At 39.8% G+C, this 23627-nt stretch overlaps 1 protein-coding gene across 2 annotated transcripts; it reads left to right on the top strand.

Moving 5' to 3' along the window:
- Window positions 1-1449: 1449 nt before the first annotated feature.
- Nrbf2 (nuclear receptor binding factor 2) lies at window positions 1450-20301 on the top strand. Of its 2 annotated transcripts, XM_077798756.1 has the most exons (4): window positions 1450-1656; window positions 10425-10509; window positions 16995-17035; window positions 18675-20297. In XM_077798756.1, exons 1-4 carry the CDS (start codon window positions 1627-1629, stop codon window positions 19371-19373), a joined length of 855 nt encoding a protein of 284 aa, XP_077654882.1. In that variant the 5' UTR covers window positions 1450-1626; the 3' UTR covers window positions 19374-20297. The 2 variants fall into 2 exon arrangements, with proteins under 2 accessions (XP_077654882.1, XP_026249510.2); XM_026393725.2 differs by lacking the exon at window positions 10425-10509 and having other exon boundaries at window positions 18675-20301.
- The last annotated feature ends 3326 nt before the right edge of the window (window positions 20302-23627 follow it).

The following is a 23627-nucleotide window of genomic DNA, read 5'->3' on the forward strand; positions in this document are numbered from 1 at the left end:
AACACTTTCACTTATTTTCCAATGCACTTTGGAATAAAATCTAAATGCTTCATTATGCATTAAAATTGTACTTAAAAGCCAGCTGCAATGGGACACACCTGTAATCCCAGCAGCTTGAGAGGTTGAGGCAGGGGAATCACATATTTGAAGCCAGCTTTAGCAATTTAGCAAGGCTGTATGCAACCTAGTGAGGCCTTGTCTCAAAATAAAAAAGGGCTGGGGATGTAACTCAGTGGTTAAATACCCTTGGGTTCAATCCCTGATTTAAAAAAAAAAAAAAGAAAAGAAAAAAAAAGAGATAGTACTTAAAGCCATACCTGTTCTTGCATTAACCTACTTTAAAGCACTAAGCTACTTCCCAGCCCTTTTTGTTTTGAGACAGGGTCTTGCTAAAATTGCCCAGACTGGCCTTGAACTTGTGTTTCTTCCGCCTCAGCCTCTGAAGTAGCTGAGATTATAAGCATTTATCATCACGCCTTGCTGCATTTGCCCACTACTTTTGACATCTTCTTTTGCCTGTCTCCACCATAATAAAGATGCTGCAGCCTTTGTTTTCTTTCTTTCTTTCTTTCTTTTTTTTTTTTTTTTCAGCTTAGAGTTGCTGTACATTTCCTTTCCTGGAAAGGCTCTTTGCTTAGCTGGCTCTTTAAAGGTTCCATCTGAAAAATCGCACACTCCTGGGAAACTTTCCTTCACCTCTCAACTGCATCTTGGTTATTCTCCATCACAGCTCTGATCTATCTTCGCAGCATAAATCACATTTGTCAGTGGATTTCATGACATAATTTTGTGTCATGGCTTGGAATGTAATTGTTAAATGCATCATTATGCTTGGCTATTTGTAACACATGCTATTTTATTAGTTTGTGTTCAACTTCAAGGCAGAGCCCTGCTGAATAATTCACGTTAACTCCCATCGTGGTTCAGTTCAGTGTATGGTTTAACTTTGCTCAAATGTGCTTTTCTTTTCTTTAGTTGGACACAATACCTTTATTTTATTTATTTACTTATTTTTATGTGGTGCTGAGGATTGAACCCAGTGACTCAGACGTGCGCTCTACCACTGAGCTACCACCCCAGCCCTTAGATCTGTTTTTTGAAAAACATCAACAGGTACAAGGATAAAGGTGGGTACACAAGAGCAAGAGACGATGTAGCTAAGCAGAGTGAATTTAGAGAAAAGTCAGGCTAGAAGGAAATGAGAAGATAGCCATCTTAAGGTACTAAAAGTCTGCACCTCCTCACAAAACATCTGACTACCCTTTCAGAAGGTGTTTCGTGGGGAAAAAACAAAACAAAACTCCTGCAAGCAGACAGCAGCCGACGCCCCGCCTTCCGTGAGCTCCACCTACTCCGCGTCCTCACTCCCACCTTGAACCGGCCGCCGGCGAGTCCCGAGTGACGTCATGACGTCGAGCGTGGCCACGGCAGCGGCGCAGGGGGCGGGCCCGAGGCGCTGGAGAAGGAAGTGGTAGGGTGGTTGCTCCCTTTGCGCCCACCACAGTCTCTCTGGGCGCGCTGAGGGGCGGCTGTCTCCAAGGCTGCCTCGCGCTCTTCTTTTACTCCCCTCCATGTGCCCTGGCGCCGCTGCTCCCCTTCCTCAGGCCGCCGCTCTCGCTGGGGTCTATGGAAGTAATGGAAGCACCTCTCAACCTGGTAAGTGGCTCATAGCATTGCGTCCACCGTGGGAGCCTTTGCCTCAGGCGTCGGGTACAGTCCCCGGAGTGCGGGCAGACCCTTGAGGCCGGGGGGGCGAGCAATCTTGGCAGGGACAGTCGCAGAGGCTGAGGGGTGCAGGCAGGCCCTCAGTTCACAGAGGCTCCGGGCAAGCCGCCTCAGAGTTTGCCCACCTCCGAGAAGCTCCCGCTGACTCTGGGCGCCCCCTGTCGCAGGGCCCCGGGCGAGGGGCTGCCGCCTACTGGGGATGCCCCCTCCTCTGCTGTGGCGGGGGAGATGCCTCCAAGCGCCACGTAGCAGCCTCCCTGAAGCCTGGGAGGCACTGGAGTTGGCTAGGGCAGGAATGGTGTGTAATGCTGATTGTAAGTTTCAAAACAGGGGGCCCGACTTTGGAGAGGTGGAGTAAAACCCCTTAACTCTAGTTTTCCTTTCACCTATTTATTGTATTCGTTCGGGTTCATAAATAATCTCTCTTCTCCCCGAATAAATTAGGGATAGCTGGGGAAAAAAACACGACCGTTCCTGTTTTTAGCTCAGTTTCATCACTTTAGGCGTCATAAAAGTATAAAAGCTGTTTGTTGTTCTCAGAAAAAGTACTGGTAGTCTAATGTCTTTTAGGCAATAAGAAACAGTTCTTTCCAGACTGGCCACTGCATCTGAGTTTTCTAATCTAGGTTACATATTGGACATAAAACTTAGAATACCTAAGGTTGCAGACAGGAAGAACTTTTTAGTCGTGGGCTTGCAGTTGATTTGTGCTGGTGGAATTGGGAAAAATAACTATGGAGGATTAATTTCTCACATTGGAACTCTCAATCCTACTGTTGGAAGAGCCTTGAACTGGTTCAAACTATATAGAGAAGCAATGAAGCCTGGTGGTTTAGGAAAATAGTTTCTGAAGCCAGACTGCTTGGATAAATTCTGACTTTGTTACTTAATTGCTGCCTAACCGGGGGCAAATTACTTGATCTCGCTGTTTCAGGTTTTTTGTTAGGGTTAAAGGAGGAAATAGGTGCAAAACACTTAATACTGCATCTGATACATAGTAGAGTATGAATTAGCCATTATTATGAGACCATAAGCCCATAACTTAAAGTCTCACTTACACAGTTTTTAATTTGTTGAGCTTTAAAGCCTAAGAAGCTAACCCACAGCTATGGTTCAAAGTCACTGATATCATCTAAAGTTATTATTCCAACTTGCCCGTGGCAGGTTAGCTGTTCTGAGGAAACTCTTCCAGTTTTGTTACTTTGGCCCCTCTCCCGCCCCCTACCCCCTTTGTTGTTTACCCTTAAAAACTTTGAACTACCTTAGGGAGTTTTTTAAAGCCAGAAAACTGTCTTGTATCTTTCTTGTTTTAAGGTGACATATTTTGCAATGAAACTTGGGTGACTCAATACTGAAACTTAATAGGGGTATTATTAGAAATAACCAGCCATTTACAAAGTGCTTCAAAGTACAAGTGTAAAATGACCATTGGTTCAGTTCCAGTTAGCTTCACTTTATTTGGCTGCAGTGTGCCACATAGTCTCAGTCAGCTGCTCTACAGGTGTGTCATGGCTTAGGAGAAGACTGAAACTGGTGATTGTGGTAGATAGAGCACAGGGTCGGAAAAATTAGTGGGGGTGCGTAACCACTGAGCCATATCCCCAGCCCTTTTTTGTAATTTTATTTAGAGACAGTCATTCTAAGTTGCTTAGGGCCTTGCTAAGTTCTGAGGCCAGCTTTAAACTAACGATTCTCCTGCCTCAGCCTCCCCAGGCACTGGGATTACAGGCATGCTTCAGCATGCCAGGCTTGTGTTATTTTTTGAAAATAATTTTATTTAAAAGATTAGCACGATTCCATAATCCATAAATTATGTGGCAAGTGGCAGGTTTGGCATCTTGAATTCTTAAATTATTTGAGATTTGAAAGATCTGATTTATGACCTCTAACTATTTACTGGAAGATAACTGGAATAGAGATTGATATTTACTTGAAGGGTTTTAAGTGAGCCAGGCTGTGGTGGCACACACCTATAATCCCATCAGCCCTGGAGGCTGAGGCAGGAGCATCGGCAATTCAAAGCCAGCCTCTGCAATTTAGTAAGGCCCTAAGCAATCTAGCAAAACCTTGTCTCAAAATAAAAAAAATAATAGCAGGGCGTGGTGATGCACGCCTGTAATCCCTGCTGCTGGGGTTGGGAGGTTGAGGCTGGAGGATTGGGAGTTAAAAGCCAGTTAAAAGCTAAGCAACTCATTGAGAGCTGTCTCTAAATAGAATACAAAAATAAGGCTCAGTGGTTGAGTGTCCCTGAGTTCCATCCCCAGTACCTCCCCAAAATAAAAAGGATGTGGCTCAGTGGTTAAGTGCCCCTGGGTTCAGTCTCTGGTACCAAACAAAACAAAAAAATTGTGTTACTAAGTACAATTGAAAGGCCTCTGTCAAAATTTTGCTAAAGACATTCTAGTATTGTCCAAGTTCATTGTATAAGGACTTATTACAGGATTATCATTACATGGATTTATAATCATGTGTCCTCAGGGATCCTTGAGGTTTAGTAGGAACTTTTTCCCAGTTTTGCAGATGAACCTACATTGAGAGAAATTAAGTAATTACTTAGGTATTGACCTAATATATTATATTATTGGGTACTGACTAAAATATGGATCAAACTCATTTTGATATGACCTTTTTTAGCAATGTTTCTCTATTAATGTTCTCATTTTCATTTCACCTTGGCCCTTATCTATATTGAACTGTAGATCCTATGTCAGCATTTATTGCCTCTGCTGTAGTATTGATTCTTTTCTGTTAGTTTTACAGTAAGGGCCCTAAGGCTTATTTCTCACAATGAAAGTTTTTAAGATATGGAAAAATTTGAAATAGTCATTCCATTGTTTAACTAGAACAAGCTGGGAGTGGTGGTGCATACCTGTAATCCAGAAGCTTGGTCCGCTGAGGCAGGAGGATCACACGTTTGTCACCAGCCTTTGCAATTTAGTTATACTCTGTCTCAACGTTAAAAAGAAAAATATCTGGGAGTAGTTCAGTGATAGACTACCCCTGGTTCTATCAATACCCCAGTATTGCCAAAACAAGGGAAAAAAAGTAATTGGTACAGATAATGCATCTTTCCCCCCAAAGTTGTTAAAAAGAAAAATAAAAGAAATTTTACTTCCATTGAAGAAAAAATTTGAATAGGTTTGTTTCATTTGGTTATTATTTTTTACCCAGAGGGTTTCCTCTCTGTTCTATCAATATGGAAAGATTGTAACATAAAATTTCTTAGTGCCTATTTAGGCATTTCATTTCATACATTAAATTTGGTAGTGTGAGCTGGTAACAGATGTTAAAACTTAATGTGAGATAAATGGTGCAAAGCACATTAGTGTAATCCAAGCAATTTGAGAGGTTGAGGTTTCTTGAGCTAGGCTTGATAATTTAGGAAGACCTTATCTTAAAATTTTACAAAATTGGGGGAAAGGACTGGTAGAGTTTTTAGTTTTCCAGTACTGGAAAAAATTTATATGAGATCATTTCTAGTTCTTGGGTTTGTTTACTGCCAGTTTGGGAGATGATGTCAGGTTTTAATTTACATATAACCATTGGTCATGATTTACTCACCTGTGCTACAAAGGCAGGTCAAAATGTTTTCTATGTGTTTGTCTCTAAGCTTTGGGGGAATGTTTCTTGAGTAACCGAGCTTCCCTCCAGAGTAGTCAGTTCTCTCTTTATTTGATGTAAATGAATCCACTTGCTTTTGAGGTTCTAATCCAAGAAAAATAATTATGATGGTCCAAAGAGGAATAGCCTTGTATTTACCTGGAGTCTTTGTGACTGTCATATTATATGCAGTGAAATTTTTAAGGTAAAGGGGGCTGTTTGAATCCATTCCTTGTTGCCCTGAAAATTCTAGGGAAAATTAATCTCCTGTCACAAGTGAGGCTTGGCTTAATGGAAGCACTCTAGGAAAAGGCAGTGGAGCACTAAAATATATCCAGCAATTACTAAGTGATGAGACTGGCATTATGTATATTATTTATCTTGTCTTCCTAATAGCTATATGAGGTATTTCACATTTTACAGATGAAAACATTGAAATTCAGAGTGGATAGTGATTGTGATATTGAAACCACCACTCCTGACTTGAGTATCTTAAATGTAATTTTTTATTATGCTGAGTAGTCCATTCAGTGCTTATTGGTTGTAGATAATGCTTGCTAGTTGTCTATAGGTGACTCTATTGATTAAGAAAGGAAGGGGAAGTGAATGACTCCCAATAGACGACCCTACTATAAAGTCAAGAGTATGGTATATTTTCCTCTTCGGACTTTTTGGCATTTTCTTTCTTTTCATTTGTGTATACAACTTTCCCCTAAATGAACTAATAAATTGAAGGTTATAGACGATAATACTGTTTTTCTTTGGGTAAGAGTGCAGTGTGTAATGTGTATTTTGAAAGTAGCCTATAGTCAGGTGCACATTCTTTTTTTTTTTTTTTTAAATATTTATTTATTTTTAGTTTTCGGCAGACACAACATCCTTGTTTGTATGTGGTGCTGAGGATCGAACCCAGAGCCGCACGCATGCCAGGCGAGCGCGCTACCGCTTGAGCCACATCCCCAGCCCAGGTGCACATTCTTGTAAATCCTAGTAACTTGGGATGCTAAGGTAGGAAAATTCTAGGTTCTAGACCAGCCTCAGCAATTTAGTGAGACCCTATCTCAAAATTAAAAAAGATAGCAAAAAGAGTTGGGGTTGTAGCTCAGTGGTTAAGTGCTCCTGGGTCCAATCCCCAGTTCCAAAAACAAAGCCTGTAGAGGTAGAAAGAAAATATTAGTGAGATCAGCCACTTAGTAACAGGTTATATTTGCTAGGTTTTTGTTGGTTGCAAATGATGAAAACCCATTTGAAATCAGCTTAAACCAAAAGGGATGATTTATTGGACTCTAAACAAAGGAGCAGGAAAAGCGGGGGTATAGTATACATTGGTCTAAGAACATAGGGAGCCTCAGATTCAGACAGGATTCTCTGACTCTTTAAGCTGACTGCTTCACTTCTTTTTACAGACCTGTTTCCACCTGTGTTTCCAAGTTTCTTAATATCACATTAGTTACAACCTCTTGAGACATTATTAACATAGTATCTGATTCTAAGATTGAAATCTGGGGGCTGGGGATGTAGCTCAGCTGGTAGAGTGCTTGCCTCTCATGCACAAGACCCTGGGTTCAATCTCTAGCACCACATAAAACAAACAACAACAAAAATCTGGATGGGATTCTTTAGGTGTCTAGAGGACAAGGCAACATGAGTATTGTAACATAGGAGTTATGGGTTATAAAAAATTTTATAATTTTTACTTTGAAATAATAAAAATTTATAGATGTACTACTTTCCCTTTTTTTTTTCTTTCTTTCTTTCTTTTTTTTTTTTTTTTTTTTGAGATGGCGTCTTTCTACATTGCTGAGATTGGGATTACAGTCCTGCCTCAGCGGGGATTACAGGTTTGCATCATCACACCTGGCTAGACTTAACTACTTTTAATGGCTTGATTCTATTAAGAACAGTGTTTAAGGAGATCCGTTTTAAAATGGGAAATCTTTAAGGATTCTTTTAAAAATAAGAAAATTACTACCAAAATAGGTTTCCTGCAGTATCTTATTTAGTTTTTAAAAAAATGTACTTTGATGTAATCTGCCCAACTGTGTTGTCACTTTTTTGGGGAGGGGGTACAGGGGATTGAACCCAGTGATGTTTTCCATGGAGCCACATCCCCGGTCTATTAAAAATATTTTATTTAGAGACAGGATTTCCCTGAGTTGCTTTTGGTCTCGCTAAATTGCTGAGGCTGGCTTTGAACTCAGACTCATCCTGCCTCATTCTCCTGCACTGTTGGGATTACACGTGTGCACCACATCACCCAGATGTTTTTATTTATTTATTTATTTCATTTTGATTACTGGGGATTAACTCCGGTGACTCAACCACCGAGCCACATCCCTAGCCCTGTTTTGTAATTTATTTAGAGACAGGGTCTCATTGGTTTACTGAGTGCCTCACTACTGCTGAGGCTGGCTCTGAATTTGTGATCCTCCTGCTTCAGCCTTCCCAACCTCTGGGATTATAGGAGTGTACAACCATGTCTGGCTTATTTTTTAACTAAAAACACCCCCCCCCCCCAAGTTTATAGGATTCTCTTAAATTGCTTAGGCCTCTCTAAATTTTGGAGGCTGATCCCACCTGCCAAGTTGCTGCGATTATAGGTGTGTCCCATGTTCATTGTCAACTTCTTGGTGATAAAAAACTCCACTTTCATTGTTTATCATGGTACTTAGTATAACAAACTATTTAGGGGGTGCTAATTAGTTTAATTTTCACAATAACTAATTTTATAGATAAGAAAATTGAGGCAGATTGTTAAAGCCAAGTTCATGTGTCTATAAAAGTGTTCAAGCTGAGAGTTGGAACCTGGGCTCTACCCTGTCTGCACTTGGTAGATGTTTAATAAAAATTTAATAGCAACTATACTTAAAAAAAAAAAGGAATTTGCTGAGGTGTGAAATAACCTAAATAGGTGAGTGTGTTTATTAGAATATGTTATATCTGAGAGTATAGTGAGAGGTAAATCCTGAATGGGCAGAGTCGGAGATTAGATTTTTCCATGGAGAAGTTTTAGGGAAGATGGGAGAGCTATGAAGTCCTGACTTCACCTATTGGGAACTTTTTGTTCTTGCTCAGAAGTTCAAGTAACCATCATTTTGTCATCAGAGCTTAAAGTTTAATTAGGGAGCCGCACAAATATCCATAGCACAAGGTAGAAAGTGATTGGAGTCCACAAAGGCACAAAGATCATAGAGACAGTACTAGAGTGCAGTAATCTCAAATAGCATCTTGTTTTTGCCTCTCAAAATGTGTCTGAGCCAGCAGCTATAAAGCTAGCTATACCTTTGTAAAATCTCAAGCCTTATTCCAAACCTAATGACCCAGAATTTGCATCTTCACCTAGTGCTCACAATTTGAAATCCCTTTAAAACTTCAGGACCATGGATCTGGTCCAAATCCATCATTTTACAGGTCAGCAAATGGGCCCTGAAGGTTGGAATAAATTAACTGATTCAGTGGGAGAGCAAGAATTTGATACCAGAGCCCCTGATTCTTGGTAGGGATAGGTCTACACTGTGCCACTCCTTGTTATGAGGGTCTGTGGGATTTCAAGGAAAAGCCTTACAATACTATCAGAATATATTCATTAGAGAAATAATGTTAATCATAACTGCTTGTGTCTACTAGTTTTCTTCATTATGTAAATTCTCTTTTCCCCAGAGCCTGCCATTTTTAGGTAGCTGAAAACATGTTTTCTGACATATTTTTTACTTAGTCTGACTCTGGTTAAAATTCATACAATAGCCAGATATGATGGCACATGCCTGTAATCTCAGCAACTCAGGAGGCATAGGCAGGAGGATCACAAGTTTGAGGCCAGCCTTAGCAACTTAGTGAGGCCCTAAACAAATTAGCAAGGCCCTGTCTCAGAATTTTAAAAGGACTGGGGGATGTGGCTCAGTGGTAAAGTGCTTCTGGGTTTAATCCCTAGTACCGTGAAAATATATAAATAAAAGGCCAGTATTGCTTATTTAATCTGTTTACCTTTACATTTGGGGATACTTAAGTCATTTGCTTATAGAATTTTGTAGTTTGTTCTTTTGGTGAGTTGTATCTGATTTAAAAAAAAATCACTTTAATACTAGGTTTTGGTATCATAGTGCCTCAAGTGTACACATTTTTTCTTTACCTTTTTAAATGGTACCAGGGATTGAACCCAGGAATGCTTTAGCACTGAACTACATCCCCAGTTCCTTTTATTTTTTTATTTTGAGATAGCATCTCATTAAGTTGCTGAGGCTGACCTTGAGCTTGTTATTCTCCTGCCTCAGCCTCCTGAGGAGCTAGGATTATAGGCGAATACCACCATGCCCAGCACAGATTTCTCATTTTTGAGACAAATAGCAGCTTTATGTTGACAGGGAAGAATGAATTGATAATAATAAAAGTTAAATTTTACCATATGATAAGTGGTTTTCTGATAATAGCTTTTAAAAAATTTTTTAAAATTCATATATGACAACGGAATGCATTATAGTTTTTGTTACACTTATAGAGCAGTGTTTCATATCTCTGGTTGTATACAAAGTATATTCACACCAATTTGTGTCTTCATACATGTACTTTGGATAATAATGACCATCACATTCCACCATCATTTGTAACCCCATGCCCCCTCCCTTCCCTCCTCCAGCCCCTCTGCTCTATCTAGAGTTCGTCTATTCCTCCCTGCTCCCTCTTCCTACTAGTGAAATTGTCTATGAAATAACTCTTATTTTGAAAGAAGTTTTAAAAATTTAAAAAATACATTTTGAGTAACAGACTATAATTGTGACTCTTTCTAGTTAACCTCTGGAGTGGAAGAATGTGGGTCATTGAAGTGCCTGGTATTAACTGGAAGAGGGTTTATTTAGATGCAGTAGTTTTAGGTTCTATCTACTCTTTTCATAGATCCTGGTATAGATACAGCTTTAATGATGATTTGAGGTTTGACAACAAATAATGTCATTTATCTTGTTAAAAGGTTGGTTTGTTTTGGGGGAAATTGCTTGTGATGGAACCCAGCACTTTACAGTAAGTAGGTGTTCCACCTCAACCTCTGTTGTTTTCTAAAATCATTTTTTGTACTTAATAGTAATTTATAGATGTTTGTCTTCTAGGCTCATCAGCAGAGCAGACGAGCAGACCGTTTACTAGCTGCAGGGAAATACGAAGAGGCTATTTCTTGTCATAAGAAGGCTGCGGGTAAGTTGTCTTTTTAAGAAATACTGATTGTAAAAATGAAGAGCAATTTATTTTTCCTAGTATCTCTGACCACTTTATTTAGAATGAAAATCACAACAGTAGTGTTTTTTGTCCTGCATGTGCATGTTAGAAACTGCTGATCACCTAAAGACTTAGGAGCCAATTGCAAGAAGTCTGCCAATTCATAGTAGATATTGTTTAAAGGAGTCTAGGTTTCAAACACTTGACATTTGTGCTGCAGGATGAGCACATGGCAGGTACTACATAAATCTGTATATTTTTATGATGAGTTTTATGGGGGTTTTGTACAACATTAACTCTTGTGAATTCAGTATTGTTAAATCTTTCCTAAACCATATTTTGTTATCCATTGGATTATTAAGTTTTAGTCACTACAAAAGCAACATATTGTTTAACTGTTTAAGTCATGTTACATATGAGTTCCATAAGCACACATCTGTAATCCCAGCAATTTGATAGACTTGGGGAGGAGGGTTGCAAGTTCGGCCTCAGCAACATAGCAAGGCCCTAAGCAACTTCAACCCTGTCTCAGAATAAAAACTGAGAAAGCACTGGGGATGTAGCTCAGTGGTTGAGATGCTTCTGGGTTCACTTCCCAGTACCAAAACAACAACAAGAAAACCAAAAAATCCAGCTAACTGAATAAATAAAGGGAAAAAAACCTTGTATTCATCCTAACCTGATTTTTGAATAATTGAAACTGCTGTAGGGCTTCAAATATCACCCTGACCTAGTCTAAACTCCGTGACAGTCTTAGGTTAAAAAAGATGATAGCCTGTTCAATCATATTAGCTTTAATCATGGAGATAGAACTTAATGTGATTAGTAAATCCAAGTGGGCTGATTTGGAGTTTCGACTTGGTGTTATGGCCCAGTGGTAGCACACTCCTGGCATGTGTGAGGCACTGGGTTTGATCCTCAGTACCACATAAAAATAAATAAATAAAATAAAGGTATTGTGTCCACCTACAATTAAAAAATATCCAAAAAAAATAGCCATGTGTTGTGTTTTTAGAGTAGCAAAATTGATGTGTTGGAATGAGCTCATTGTTTTCTTTTTTTTTTTTTAGAAAGAGAGAGAGAATTTTAATATTTTAGTATTTGGCAGACACAACATCTTTGTATGTGGTGCTGAGGATCGAACCCGGGCTGCACGTGTGCCAGGCGAGCGCTACCACTTGAGCCCATCCCCAGCCCCAGAGCTCATTGTTTTCTAAATTGACTTATTCAAACAGATTTTTTTTTTTTTTTTGTTTTGTTTTGTTTTGGTACCTGGGATTGAAGTTGCCTATGAACCACTGAGCCACATCCTCATCCCTTTTTATATTTTGAGACAGGGTCTCCTTGAGTTGCTTAGGGCTTCACTAAGTTGCTGGGGCTGGCTTTGAACTTGTGAGCCTCCTGCCTCAGCCTCCCCGGTCTCTGGGATTATAGGCGTGCACTAACATGCCTGGCTGGAAGAAGTAGTAGTAGGTTCTTCAGATTTTCTTAGTTCCTGTCCTCATCATTTCTTAATATCTACTTTAAATATTTGCCTTGTTTCATATTTGGAGGAAGCAGTTTAATTAGAGTTGTTAGTTTTTTTCCTGAGATACCTATTTTTTTTCCAAATTTCTCTTGGTGAGCATTTGTTCCTGTTTTGAATTTGTGGAGGAAATCTATCACTATGCAATCAGATTGAAAGGTTTTTTTTCCCCTTCTAAAATAACCTTTAAAAATGCCAAATAGAAAACGGGCATGTGGCACATGCTTATAATTCCAGTGACTTGGGAGGCTGAGTTAAGGATTGCAAATTCAAAGCCAGCCTCAGCAATGAGGGAGGCCCTAATAAATTAACAAGGCCCTGTCTCAAAATTAAAAATAAAAAGGCTAGGGATGTGGCTTAATGGTTAAGTGCCCCAGGTTTCAATATCTTATACCCCATGTGGCCCTCGCCTCCAGTGCCCAGTTGAGATTTATTTTTAGTTTTTTATTACTTAATTACTTGGGACTTAACCCAGGGGCACTTCATCACTTGGCTATATCCTTAGCCATTGTTTGATTTGAGACAGGATCTCAGAGTTGCTTAGGGCCTTATACTGAATTGCTGAGGCTAACTTTGAACTCCTGATTCTCCTGCCTCAACCTCCCTAACTGGTGGGATTATAGATATGCACCGCTGCATTATACTGTTTTAAGACTCTACAAAGGGAGGCATTTCCTTAGTTTTGCAAAAGCTATTTTATTTGGTAAGAAAGTAGATAAAACAGCTGGTGCTGTGGCACGCAGCTGTAATTCCAGCAGCTCAGGAGGCTGAGACTGGAGGATTGCGAGTTCAAAGCCAGCCTCAGCAAAAGTGAGGCCCTAAGCAACTCAGCAAGGCCTTGTCTCTAAATAAAATAAAAATAAGAGCTGGGGATGTGGTTCAGTAGTTATAAGTGCCCTTTGGTTTGATACCTGGTACCAAAAAAGGAAGTGGATAAAGCAAAGAGTAGTTCAGACAAGGAGATAAAATGTATGCAGGTAGATGGGAATAACTAAAAAAATTCATCCACAGTGCAGAGCAGATAGAACATCTCAACAGATTTAAATGTTAACAAAGAAAAATACACAAGTTATGCAAAATTAGTATAGGAACAAAGGATGAGAACAAAGTGAAGAAAAAAATGTAAATTTGGCAAGTATGGCTGGATCAAAACTATAATCACCTGTTTTTCCTTGGACAAGGAATGTCTAATTAATTTGCATCTCAGGAATGGTAGAACCTAGCAGACATTTCTAAGCGTGAAATCGGAAAATCATTAAAATATACAAATAAAGATCAGGCAGAAAGCAGTGCCTTGTATCTGCAGAAGGGGGAAAAGGGACTTAATGTAGGGATGAGGCATACCAAAAAGTTTATAGTGAACAAAATATAGGAAATAGATCCATTATTAATGTTATTTATACCCCACCTTGTTCCAAAAAAATATTTAAAATGTCTCACAGTGAAACAACGAAATACAGAATGTAAGTAAAAATAAGTAAATTAAGAAATCCATAGAAGCACAAAATGGAAAACGGACTGAGATTATAAACCTCAAAATGTACCATGAGTTTGAATATTTATAGAACTTACGATTAGTTCTTTATGTTGTTTTTGACATTGACAAGATTCCTGAGAAAATCAATTTAGAAGGGGGAAAGGTTAATTTTTGCTTAAAAATTTCAGGTTTCAGCCCATGGTCATTCAGACCCATTGTTTTTGGCCTTCAGTGAGGCAGAACTTAATGGTAGGGAGTGTGTAGTAAAGCAAATTGCTCATCTCATGGCCTTGAGAAGCAGAGGGAGGGCTGGGGAAGTGGCTCAAGCGGTGGCGCGCTCGCCAGGCATGTGTGCAGCCCGGGTTCGATCCTCAGCACCACATACAAACAAAGATGTTGTGTCTGCCGAAAACTAAAAAATAAATAAATATTAAAAAATTAAAAAAAAAAAAAAAGAAGCAGCAGAGGGAGAGGAAGGAGCTGGGTCCAGTATCCCCCTCAAGGGCATGCCCTCCATGGCCTAACTTCCTTCCGTGACACACCCCCTTCCACAGAGTTTTTTACCTCCCTCCCCATAGTGCCATCAGTTGGGGATCAAACCGGCAACACATGAGCCTTCAAGGGGGCATTCAATTCTAAACCATAATATTCTGCTGCTGGCCCCCAGAAGCTTATGTCCATCTCGTGATACAAAATGCATTTATTCTATCATAAAGAGTCCCCAAAGTCTTAACAGTTCCATTATTACTCAGTTGTCCAAATCCAAAGTCTACTAGAGAGACTCAAGACAAACTTGGTTGTGAGCCACTGGAATATTTAACAAGTTACATACTTGTAACTTACAATGGCATAGGATAGACATTCCCATTCCAAATGGGAGGAATAGGACCACAGAAAGAAGGAAGGGATTGGACCAAATCAAGACAGAAACCCAGCAGGGCAAATACTAAGTTCTGTAGCTTCATGTGCTGCATATGGGACACAGTGATATGATGTGAACTCCAAAGGGTTATGCGGTCCTGTTCCTGGCTTTGCCAACTGTAGTGCATGTGGCCACTCACTGCTGGCTCTGCTCTCTGCCTGTGACTTCCCTTGGCAGGCATTCTACATTCCTGGCATCTCTGACTTCTGGGGTCTCCATTGCAGCTTTAGCTTCACTCTCACAGATTCACACATTGCCTTCTCAGGGGCTACTTGGCGGGGGCTGTGACTGCCACATGCTGATTGAAGTCTTGATGGGAGTGCCCCTGATCCCATGTCGTAACTTCTGTATTCTTCATGCTTGTAAAAGCACCATTGTATGGATGACAAGGTCTGCTACCAACTGGAGCAGTAGCTGGCCTGCTTCGACCACAGCTATGGCAGACTCTGATTCCTTTGAAAGATGAACACAAGGAAAACAATTCCCTGGCTCTGTGGGAGTAGGGCTCCCCCACTGCCTTGAAATTTCTTCCACCAGGTTAATTAGTTCATCTCTTTCAAATTCAGCCTCACATTATCTTGGCATACATAAAATGTAGACTAGTTCTTTTCCAGAATGTAACATGAATGGCTTCTAGTACCGTTCTTACTAGGGTCCTTATTTCTATTTGAAACCTCATGAGCTTGGCCTTTAGTTTACACATTCTTATTAGCATTCTGGTCTTTTGAGTTCCCACCAGAACTACACATTAAGCTCTGTTTACAACATTCTAAGCTTTCTGTAGTCAACATCTCTAAGCCATGACACCTCCTCCATCCCAATTTCAAAGATTTCTCAGCCACGATCAAGTATAGTCATAGCAAAGACTTTGCTGCTTTTTGTTACCAATTTTCTGTGGTAGGTTTTCATAACTGAGAAATTTAACTTGAAAAGAGGAAAGGTTTGTTGGGTTCATGGTTTCAGTTAATGTTTTATTGGCCCTGTTGTTTTGGGCCTGTGGCAAGGTAGAACGTCATGGTGAAATATGTGGTAGAGCAAAGCTGCTCACTTCATGGTAATGGAAAGCAGAGAGGGAAGGGGGATGGGGGCACATATGCCTTTCACGTCAAATCCTGAGTCACCCAATTTCCTTTAACTAAGCCCTACCCCTTAAAGATTCCAACACCTTCCTGTGGTGCCAATAGCTGCGGAACAAGCCTTTAACACTTGAGCTTTCTGGGGCATTTAAGACTCAAAACATAACAGACTCCTAGCAGTCAACTAAAAAAGGAAAAGTAAGGATTTACTTCAAATTAAGTCACCCAGAGTTTGAGTCTGAGATCAGAGAGTTGTGGTTATTGTTATTTTTGGTAGCTGGGATTGAACGTGGGGTACTTAACCACTGAACAACATCCCTAGCCCTTTTTTATTATTAGACATGGCCTTGCTAAGTTGCTTAGGGCCTCGCTAAGTTGATGAGGCTGGCTGTGGACTTGAGATCCTCCTGCCTCAGACTCCAGAGCTGCTGGGATTATAGGTGCTTGTCACTGCACCTGGTCTGAAAGGTTTTGTTAGGGTAGCTGGAGCAAATATCCATGAGACATACATCTGACTGAGTTCAAGCAAAGGTTTATTGACAAGAGAATATCTACTAGGCTGCCCTTCTGCAAGGTGCAGCAGCCTGCTGGAAAAGAATGTCTTTTAAATATATAGTCAGGTACAATGGAGTAGCTAAAAAACCCTGTGATTGTTATTTGGTGCCTTTGCTATGGTTTTGGTAGTTAAGGAGTCTTTGGGGATGGGCCTAACAGGAAGGTCATGCCTGGGTGGGCAGGTGCTAATTTTCAAAATGGGAGTTATTTTGGCCTAAGTACCTAACAGGTTCTTGTTAATTTTTTTTTTTAAGTACTGGGAATTGAACCCAGCCAGGGATGCTTTACCAGTGAACTATATCCCCAGCTATTTTTATATTTTTTTGAGACAAACTAAGTTGTCCAGGCTTGCCTCAGACTTCCAATCCTCCTGCCTCAGCTTCCTTACCTACCTGCCTGGTTCTTATTACTTTTTAATCCTCTCTAAACATTATTTTTCAAATGAAATCATCTTCAGTTCTTTAATTGTAAAATCTGTAGGGTTTTTCTGTTTTGTTTGATGGTGGGAAACAAATGTAGGACTCTACATGCTAGGCAAGAACTCTACAACTCTGCCACATCCCCAGCCCTTCTATAGGGATTTTAAAGCATAGAAACCTACCAGTTATGGTATCGAATACCTGTAATCCCAGAGACTTGGGAAGCTGAGGCAGGGGGATCACAGCAATTTAGCAAGACTCTATCTCAAAATATAAAGGGTTATGGATGTAGCTCAGTGGAGGAGCTCTCACCCCTGTTTAGTCATTGGGATCATTCACCAGTATTGTAGCAAAAAAAACCCTTCCAAAACCTAATCATAGCATTACTGCTTGTAAGATCATTTTTTTTCTGTGTGAGAAATATCAAAACTTCTTTTACCTGGTAATTATAGGATGATATTAATGTTCCTTTTTTTTTTTTTTTGGCAAGCATATCTTTCTGATGCTATGAAGCTGACCAAGTCTGAGCAGGTAAGACATGTTAATATTTACAGCAGAATTTTAAAAAGATGTTTTTTTAATGGAGACTCGAATTGTGTGTAAAATAAAGCATTTTACCCCTCTTTAAGTGCTATATCAAAAATGTGTAAAATGTGCAAACTAAGTGAACTGTTGATGTCATGGTATGCAGAAAACAACCTTTTCCCCCCAACCTCATTCCTGTTCTTTTAGGCATGCAGAAACTTGTATCCTGTTAGTAGCTCATATTTGACCATCGTTGGGCTGTTTGTTTTAGTGCCTGGGAATGAACCCAGGGGCACTTAACCACTAAGCCATATCCCCAGCTCTTTTTATTTTTTATTTAGAGACAGGGTCTTGCTAAGTTGTTTAGGCCTTCCTAATTGCTGTGACTGGTTTTGAACTTGTGGTCCTTCTGCCTCAGGCTCCTGAGCTGCTGGGATTGCAGGTGTGCGCCACCATGCCTGGATCCAATTGGATAAAACTGCTTGTTGAAGATTTTTTAAATATGAAGTCTCCCATTTGTTCTTGAATTCTTAGACAATTCTTTTTTTCTTTATTTTTTACTTCCTTCCTCCCTGTACTGGTGATTGAACCTAGGGGGTGCTCTACCTATGGACCACATCCTTCCAGCCCTTTTTATTTATTTTTATTTTGTGACCAGGGTCTGGTTAAGTTTCCCAAGTTGGCTTTAAACTTTTGATCTTCCTAAGCCTCCCGAATGGGTGGATTACAGGCTTCTTGTACCACTGTGTCCCCTGCCTTATGTTAAACAGTTCTTAACTTCAAAATTTGTTTCACCAGTGACTTTTATTTTCTATGTTAGAGGAAGGCTTGTTGAGGTTTAAAAAATACCTTTATCCAAAGATTCTTTTTTTTTTTTAACAGTGATCTGAGTTGAATTCAGGGCCTTAAAAACACTAGACAGGTGCTCTACCATTGAGCTACATCACCAGCCCTATTTTAAATTTTGAGACAGGGTCTTGGTAAGTTGCCCAAGCTCGCCTTGAATTTGTGATTCTCCTGCCTTAGCCTCCTAAGTAGCAGGGGTTATAGACATGTGCCACCAAACCTGGCTTCTGATTTCTTGATTGTAAAATGTCAGGTACCTAGGAAGTACTTAGTACATGTATGTCTAACTGAAATAAGGAGATAATTTCTGAGAGGGATATCAGTAGCAGGGAAAACCCACTTGATTCTTAACACTGAATCATAGGATATTTAACATTGTGTCTTTGATATTATAGAACCTGCTATTGGTATCTGCCTGTATTGAGCTTTCTAAATCTCTGTTAACAGGAAGACTTTTCTTTTTGGTTACTATAGAACTGAGGTCTAAAGAGAAAAGATTTCTAATTTTAAGCTGATTACAAATGGCATGGCATTGCAGATGGGGGAAGTGTAAGGCACAGTCAGAAACTAAGTCTGAAGTATTTATTGATATTAGGATTTTGACTTAATGGTACTTTCAATCAAGTAAAAAAATACACCTTTCTCTAATTTATGTTATTTTGATATTGAATCTTTACTAAATTGCAAACATAAAAATTTTAAGTGTTAAGTCAGAAAGGCTCTTGGAATAGCATATATTAACAGTAAAAAGCTTCCAATATTAAATTCTGCAAATTATACTTTTCCTTTTGTGAAATAGGCTCATTTATCACTGGAATTACAAAGGGATAGCCACATGAAACAGCTCCTCCTCATCCAGGAGAGATGGAAAAGGGCAAAACGATCAAAAGCTCAGAACACAGACAAGGACGTAGCTACCCATCTTCAGGCATCTCACAAACCCTCTGCTGAGGAAGCAGAGGGCCAGAGTCCCCTTCTTTCTCAGAAGTACAGCCCTTCTACAGAGAAACACCTCCCTGAAATTCAGGGAGTTTTTGACAGGGATCCAGACACACTACTATTTTTACTTCAGCAAAAGAGTGAGCCAACAGAGCCATGTATTGGAAGCAAAGCCCCGAAGGATGATAAAACAATTATTGAGGAGCAGGCAACCAAAATTGCAGATTTGAAGAGGCATGTGGAGTTCCTTGTGGCTGAGAATGAAAGATTAAGGAAAGAAAATAAACAACTAAAGGCTGAAAAAGCCAGACTTCTAAAAGGTCCAGTAGATAAGGAGCTGGATGTGGATGCTGATTTTGTAGAAAAGTCAGAGTTATGGAGCTTGCCACCACATTCAGACACTGCTACAGCTTCTTCAACCTGGCAGAAATTTGCAGCAAATACTGGGAAAGCCAAGGATATTCCAATACCCAATCTTCCTCCCTTGGATTTTCCATCTCCAGAACTTCCACTTATGGAGCTGTCTGAGGATTTTCTGAAAGGACTTATGAATAATTAAAATGGAAGGCTTTTGGAGAGATCAGAAGAAATTCAGCAACACAGTTTATCCAGAAAAGAAGAAAAAATAAAAAAGGGAAAACCACATACAAGGGTAATTCCAGATGTGCTTTACCATCTGGCTGACTGGCAGGAGCAGCATTGCCAGGATGTGGGAAACAGTCACTGTGAAATACATTGCATATCTGATCTACCCACTCGAGCTAATGGTTCCCACCTGGCAGACAGTAAACTCTTGGAGGTTCACTTTCTCCTGATACAAACCAAATGGCTACCTGGAATAATTTTCTCAAGCACCAGTTATTTTTCTTCAGGGTTAAAATGTATAAAAAAAGTGTGTTATGTATAATTAATCTATAATGCCATAAATGATAATGTAAAACCTAAATAATATGGTGGCCTGAGGGGCTGCCTTGTATTTGAAACATGCTTTCTATCATGCATTGACTGTATGCATTTTGTTATGCACATTTTGTTTAAGTAAGGTGTATAGGATACACACCTTTCTAGATGAAACTATATGTGCCACATTTTGCACTAATAACATAATGATAACCTCAAGACTATCAGGAGAAATATTTAAATTTCCATTTTATGAAGAAAGGAACCAAATTATTAGTTATGCTTTTTTAAAAAATTACCAGTTTACATAATTAATCAGGGTGCATTTTAAGTTCTAACTTTGTTTGTTATATAATGCGTCACTTAAAAATACTAAGGAATGATCCTTTGTTTTTAATGATGCATAAGTGGAAGTAATGCTAGTTGGCAGTATTTGATTTTAAGAAATCAATAAAGTAATTGTGTTTTATACCTTTGTTGACTGGTTGGTGGTTGAAAAGCAAGGAACTGTGTGGCTTCTGGCTATTGTAAACTTTGAATAGGAATTTAAGCAGATGCTATCAAATTGTTATTTTGGTGTGTTAAGGATTTTCCCCTGTTGTTTTGCAATCCCTCTCCCCTGTAAAGGTGGTGAAGGGGAGTGTAGAATTTCCTGAGGAAATTTTTGGTAAAATCAAGTGGAAATCCCCAAGAGTTAAATGTTCCAAGCCTTTCTTTGGTGGACCTCACCTGGAAAGTGCCCAGGGCTGCTCTAGGCAGCTTGCAGCTATTCTTGTAGCACCTGCACCCAGTGGAGCACAGTGAGTGGGTGCTTTTTCCAGGAGAAGGGGTTGGAGAAGAGGAGGATGTAAACAAAACATTTGTTTGCAGATCACTAGGTATGTTAAAGCATGGACTTCCTGTGTGGAATTGTGGGACTGAGGCACATATTGCCTCCCGAGGGAGTGAGGACTTTATTGGGCTCAGTGGGTAGGGTTAGGCTCCCATGTTCAGTGAGGAAACTAGCCTAAATAGGAAGGGTGAAGAGACCATGCAGAAGTCATATTTTTTCCTGTCTTATTATGTTGCAGATGAAACCATCTTAAAATTATGTCAGATAAGTAACTGGGTGTTAAAACGCCTGATCCCGAGTTCTCATTTTCATCTTCAGAAAACATTTCTTTGAAAAACTCAATAGTGTGTAGTAATACTTTTATCTAGATCATATTGCCATGGTAATCACAGGTAATCCATGCAACCTAGAAATCTTGTTTAAGAAAAAATGTAATAGGAGGAAGTTATTTTCAAAATAATTAGTTTCTTGCTGGGCGCAGTGGCACATGCCTGTAATCATAGCGGCTTTGGAGGCTGAGAAAGGAGAATATCTAGTTCAAAGCCAGCCTCAGCAATGGCTAGGTGTTAAACAACTCTGGGAGACCCTGTCTCTAAATAAGATATAACAATAGGGCTGGGGATGTGGCTCAGTGGTTGAGTGCCCTGAGTTAAATCCTGGGTACAAAAAAAAAAAAAACAAACACTTTTTTTTTTCAAAAATTGTTCTCTCATTTAGTGTTTTATCAAGATTATTGAAATGCACCTATTTTTTCAAGTGAATTCAAGATAATTAAAATACAGGAACTTATTGCTTTTTACACTGGGTACTTTTGTGTCTCACATACAAATATATTATTTACATACGTGTATATTCTATGTGTATATGTGTGAATATACATACATACATCTTTTTGTACTTGGGATTGAAATTGGGAGCACTCCACCACTGAGCCACATCCCCATATATATATTTTTTAATTTAGATACAGGGTCTCACTGAGTTGTTTTCCTTATTCACAGGTCAACTGGATAACCTTGAATGTGTGTTTAACTTAAATGCCTTTTTTCTTTTTGGTACTGGGGATTGAACCCAGGGGCACTTAATCATTGAGTAACATCCCCAGCATCTTTGTATATTTTATTAGAAAGAGGGTGTCCCAAAGTTTCTTTGGTCTCACCAAGTTGCTGAGGCTGACTTTGAACTCAGGATCCTACTGTCTCAGCCTATGGAGCCGCCTGGAGCCACTGGAAGTACAGGAGTGCACCACTGCTGTCTTTGTTGTTTGGTAGTAGGTGTTGAACACAGGGCCTCATGCATAGTAGGCAAGCATATTACCACCAAGGGGCATCCACAACCCTTTTGAGACAGGGTTTCCTAAATGACCCAGATTGGCTTTGAACTTGGAATCTTAGTGCTTCAGACTCAGGGGCACTCAACCACTGAGCCACATTAAAGTGGGAAAAGTGTGCCTCCTTTTATACAAGCCATTGCTGACCAACAGTGCCATCTGGTGGACAGTGAGAAACTGGTTACTTTGTGGTCATTGCCAGATTGGCTGTGGAAGACAAGGATCTGGTTTATATCTTAATTAACTTGCCTTGTCCAGAACAGATACAGAAATCTGATTTAAAGATAAAATGTCTTTAAGAACTGGGCCAGGGGCTGGGGATGTGGCTCAAGTGGTAGCGCGCTCGCCTGGCATGCGTGCGGCCCGGGTTCGATCCTCAGCACCACATACCAACAAAGATGTTGTGTCCGCCGAGAACTAAAAAATAAATAAATATTAAAAATTCTCTCTCCTCTCTCTCTCTCTCTTTAAAAATTCTCTCTCTCTCCTCTCTCACTCTCTCTTTAAAAAAAAAAAAAAAAAAAAAAAAGAACTGGGCCAAATTAGCGCAGGGATGAGAGGCTTGCCCACTTATTTCCTGTCTGCTCATGCTTTTCATGTTTTGCTGCTAGGGTTTAATCTCAAGGCTGACCCGTGCCAGGTTCAGGGGCACAGGCCTGAATCCCAGTGAATTCAGAGGCTGAGGTATAGGGTTCCATTCAAGACCAGCATCAACAATTTAGTGATATCCTATCGAAAAATAAAATGGGGACCTTGGGCATGGTGGCACATGCCTGTAATCCCAGCAACTACTGGAGGCCACGGCAGGAGGATTGCAAATTCAAAGCCAACCTCAGCAATTTAGTGAAGTTCTGAGCAAAAATTAAAAAAAGATCTGGGGATGTGGCTCAGTGATAAAGCCCCCCAGTATCTCCCTCTCCACCTCAAAAAAGGTAAAGGAGTCTTAAGTGGATTATCCTTCCATTTTCTAAAAGTGAGGGGGGCACAGTTATGCACTGGTCTGGAGAATCAGGAAATATTTGGAGTAGTCTTGTTCATTAGGATTGTTCAGTAGTCATGAATTGGAGAGAAGGTCGGGTAAATTTTTGCAGTTCTTAGCCTGCTTCTCTAACATAGGTACTAAATCAGGAATAAAATTTAAAAGGTGGGGCATTAGAGGTATGACAGGATTAAGGGTGAAGGAACCAAGGATACAAATAAAAATGAGAATCTTTCTTGGTAGTAGTGATTGAATCTAGGGCATCACACATTAGGCAAACACTCTACATTGAGTCACACCCCTGTAGCCCTCCCCAAAGTTCAGTTGACAATACTGGCTCCTGGGTCACTGAGCACTGTGTAATATGTGTTCAAACACTGGAACACACTAGATTGACTCTGAAAAAGTTTGAGATATGTGAATGGAATACTTCTAACAAAGTCATCCCTAACTCTGAATGTGTGAAAGTAACAAGTATTCTGCAGCTTGTATAGTACTTAGAAGATATGTGTCGATGGCACTGGACTTGATCTAAATGGATTGAACTGCTGCTACTATCTCATGGGAGGTAACATGAAAATGATAGATCAAGTTATATGATGACCACTAAACAGATGTGCAAAATTCCTAACGTTTGAGATCCTATGGCTTCATCGGCTTAGAAAGCTTTGATTCAAAGAATCTTCTGTTGTATAGTCAGGTCAGTTCTAATGGTTTGGTTTGAACATGCAAAATTCGTTCCAATACGATTAATATATAAGGGGACAACTTT

This window comes from Urocitellus parryii, chromosome 5, assembly GCF_045843805.1.
Source record: "Urocitellus parryii isolate mUroPar1 chromosome 5, mUroPar1.hap1, whole genome shotgun sequence".
In the NCBI taxonomy this organism is placed as follows: Eukaryota; Metazoa; Chordata; class Mammalia; order Rodentia; family Sciuridae; genus Urocitellus; species Urocitellus parryii.

Excerpts from the sequence above, each read along its gene's own strand:
- Nrbf2 (XM_077798756.1), top strand. The coding sequence starts at position 1,627 with ATGGAAGTAATGGAAGCACCTCTCAACCTG. Across the intron at positions 10,510-16,994 it reads TTGTCATAAGAAGGCTGCGG|CATATCTTTCTGATGCTATG; the intron begins GTAAGTTGTCTT and ends TTTTTTGGCAAG. Across the intron at positions 17,036-18,674 it reads AGCTGACCAAGTCTGAGCAG|GCTCATTTATCACTGGAATT; the intron begins GTAAGACATGTT and ends TTTGTGAAATAG.